At 46.7% G+C, this 3,240-nt stretch overlaps 1 protein-coding gene across 1 annotated transcript; it reads right to left on the bottom strand.

The window, feature by feature from the left end:
- Positions 1-1,786: 1,786 nt before the first annotated feature.
- LOC145243034 (uncharacterized) lies at positions 1,787-2,470 on the bottom strand. Its single transcript, XM_080106142.1, has one exon. The coding sequence runs from the start codon at positions 2,468-2,470 to the stop codon at positions 1,787-1,789; it is 684 nt and encodes a 227-aa protein (XP_079962268.1).
- Positions 2,471-3,240: the final 770 nt, after the last annotated feature.

Below are 3,240 nucleotides of genomic sequence, written 5' to 3'. Positions count from 1 at the left end.
AACTCAGAAAAAAGATAGGAATCGAATTGTCTGCCCCTATCGGTTGTGATGGTGTGAGGCACACCATAACGCGATATCCAATGTGTAATCAGGGCTCGGGCAACAGTTTCTGTGGAAATATCTGCGATGGGGATGGCTTCAGGCCATCTAGAGAATCTGTCGATGCAAGTCAATAAGTATGTACAGTTTCTCGAATGTGGGAATGGACCCACTAAATCTATGTGAACGTGTTGAAATCGTGCCTCAGGGGTTGCGAAGGTAGCAAGGGGACTTTTAATATGCCTCTGTACTTTCGATTTCTGGCAAGGGACGCAACTCTTGGTCCATTCGCGAACGTCTCGGTTAATGGCTGTCCAGATGAAACAAAAAGTCACCAGCTTCTGCGTAGAACGAATGCCAGGATGTGACAAGTTGTGTAATTGAAAGCAGACAGCTTGCCTATGCTTAAGGGGTACATAGGGGCGTTCATGACCGTTCGAAACATCGCACCATATCGTCTCGTTGGAACAAGGTACTGGGTGGGACTTGCTTGAAAGTTAGATTTTCGGAATGATGTAAGCGATTTAGTTCTTCGTCATCCCATTGGTCGATGGCGATCTGGTGGAGGTCGATCTCGTCAATCGCTTAAATGGCATCGATGTGCATTCTCGAAAATGCATCTGCAACTACGTTCTCCTTCCCTCTGATATACTTGATATCCGCAGTAAATTGTGATATGAAATCCAAATGGCGAGCTTCTCTGGGTGAGTGTTTTCCGGGCTTGGCAAGCAAAGCATGTGATAACGGCTTGTGATCCTTCCAACATGTAACGAAAGTGTTTAACTGCGCAGTATGCGGCCAAAAGTTCCCTGCTGAAAGTGCTGTATTTGGTTTCAGCGTGCTGAAGACGCCTTGAGGAAAAAGCTAGTGGTTGCCAAGTATTATCCACTAATTGTTGCAGTACACCTCCAATGCCTACGTCGGATGCATCGACGGATAAAGCTAGGGGTGCATCTGGACGGGGAAAAACCAACATTGTCGCTTCTGTTAATGCCTGCTTGACTTCATCGAAGGAACGTAATTCCGTTTCGCTTAATGTAATCGTCTCATTTTTTTTTGTTTTTATTTCAGAGTACGTCGGTTAATGGCTGCGCGATTTCAGCACAATAGGGCACGAAACGTCGATAGAAATTAAACCGAGGAACTCTCAAAGTTTACGAAGTGAAGTGGGAGCTTGGTAATCGACTATGGATTGGACTTTCTCTGGAAGGGGACGGATACCTTCTTTGTCAATTGAATGGCCGAGAAACGAAAGTGAAAAAACTCCAAACTCACATTTTGGGGGGCTAATAATAACGCCATAATCTGTCAGTCTGTGAAATAACTGCTGCAGATGCTGTAAGTGTTCACGTTCTGATGCACTTGCCACGAGGAGATCGTCGATATATGCATAGACGAACGGTAGTCCTTGCAAAACTGCATCGATAAAGCGTTGAAAAGATTGCCCTGCATTACGTAATCCAAAGGGCATGCGTAAGAATTCGAAAAGGCCGAAAGGAGTTGTGATCGCAGTCTTAGAAACATCCTCTGGGTGTACGGGAATCTGGTTGTACGCGCGAACAAGGTCGATTTTGGAGAACACTGTTTTTCCGTGAAGCGAGTTAGAAAAGTCTTGCAGATGCGGAATAGGGTAATTGTCCAGAGTAGTGCGACTGTTAAGTGTGCGGTAATCCCCACAAGGGCGCTATTCGCCGGCTGATTTTTTTGGCACCATGTGGAGTGGCGATGATCAGTTGCCATTAGAGGGTCAAATAATGCCTAAACCCAACATGTGCTGAAATTCTTGTTTAGCCGCCCTTAAATGATCGGGTTTAAGTCTGCGCGGGCGTGCGCTCACAGGCGGTCCCCTTGTTTGGATATGATGAGTGACATCGTGTTTAACTTTGTCACCGTTAAACGTAGGACGAGTTAATTCCGGGAAACCTCGCAGCAAATCTGTATACGGATCCATGGTGTCTTTACGTATAACTGGGCTGATCTCGGTCGACCCACTGATTATTCCTTGCACGGAACGTCCAGTGTTATTATCAATGAGTTTGCCGCATTTGACATCTACAAGGATGCCGAAATGGTGCAGAAAATCCGCCCCTAAAATCGGAACGGGTAGCTTTGCGACGATGAAGACCCAACATAGTGCGCGCTGTAATCCAAGATTTAATGTTATCGATGTCTCTCCGTAAGTAGGAATGGAGGAGTGATTCACTGCGTGTAGAAATAAGTTTGCTTGAGCATGATTCTCTTTCACAAACTTCTTAGGGATGATACTGACTTCCGCACCAGTATTAACGAGAAATCGTATACCAGTGGTTCTATTAGTCACGTACAGGGTGCGACAAATGTTGTTCTTGCAAGGAGTGTCTGCCGCTCCTACTGCCTGGCCTGGGCGTTTCCTGAGAGACGTTTCTTCGTATATGAACATGGCTGGTGGCATCGGTAAGATCTTTCACCGAAACGCGTGGTACTTGCAGAGCCCACCACTGTTCTGAGTGCTGCTAAATCACCGGGGACGGACTCGCTCAGTGGGGTGCTTATGCATTTTTGGTTTGAGCTAGAGGCCACGTAACTGTTCACTCAGGTCGTGAATAATTTGAGCCTGTCGCTCTAGTTCCCCGCGTATATCCGTGGAGGGGTTTGCAACGTTAGGCAGGGCATCGTTAGAGCTGTGCGTGTGAACTGGGGCTATGGAAACGGTCACGTCCATAATTTTTTCGGCTAGGTCCGCTAGCTCCTCAATGGTTGTGGAGTCATTCGAAGAGGCGAGTATCATTTGAATACTCGATGGCAGTCTATTGACGAAAAGTTGTTTAAGTATGTCCAGCGGTAGTGAGTTCTCACTCATCAACAGCTTCATATGTCTGAGTAACTGAGACGGTTTCCGATCTCCGAGTTCTTCTTCTACGAGAAGTTGACAAAGGCGTTTCTGCTGTGAATCGGTTCTCCTACGAATCAATTCCGATTTGAAATAATCGTAGCTGATCGATCCAGGGGGTGACATGATCAGGTCGCGAACCTCCGCCATTACTTCATGCGTTAATGCAGCCACCACATGGTTGAATTTCGTCACATCGCTCAGGATTCTTTGCGTGTAGAACTGGGCCTCTACGTGTGCAAACCATAATGTTGGATCGTGCGTCCAAAAAGGAGGAATCCTCAAAATAGCCTGAGTAGCCGTCGTTGAAGGAAGCGCCTCACTGTCCATCG

The sequence above is a fragment of the Euprymna scolopes genome, chromosome 21 (assembly GCF_053919585.1).
Source record: "Euprymna scolopes isolate OS-2025 chromosome 21, ASM5391958v1, whole genome shotgun sequence".
NCBI classification, from domain to species: Eukaryota; Metazoa; Mollusca; class Cephalopoda; order Sepiida; family Sepiolidae; genus Euprymna; species Euprymna scolopes.
The sequence above is the reverse complement of the archived record's forward strand: the minus strand, read 5'-3'. Positions and strand labels throughout refer to the sequence as shown.

What these genes read in the sequence shown, in the direction of transcription:
- LOC145243034 (XM_080106142.1), bottom strand. Translation starts at nt 2,470, where the DNA reads ATGCCACCAGCCATGTTCATATACGAAGAAACGTCTCTCAGGAAACGC.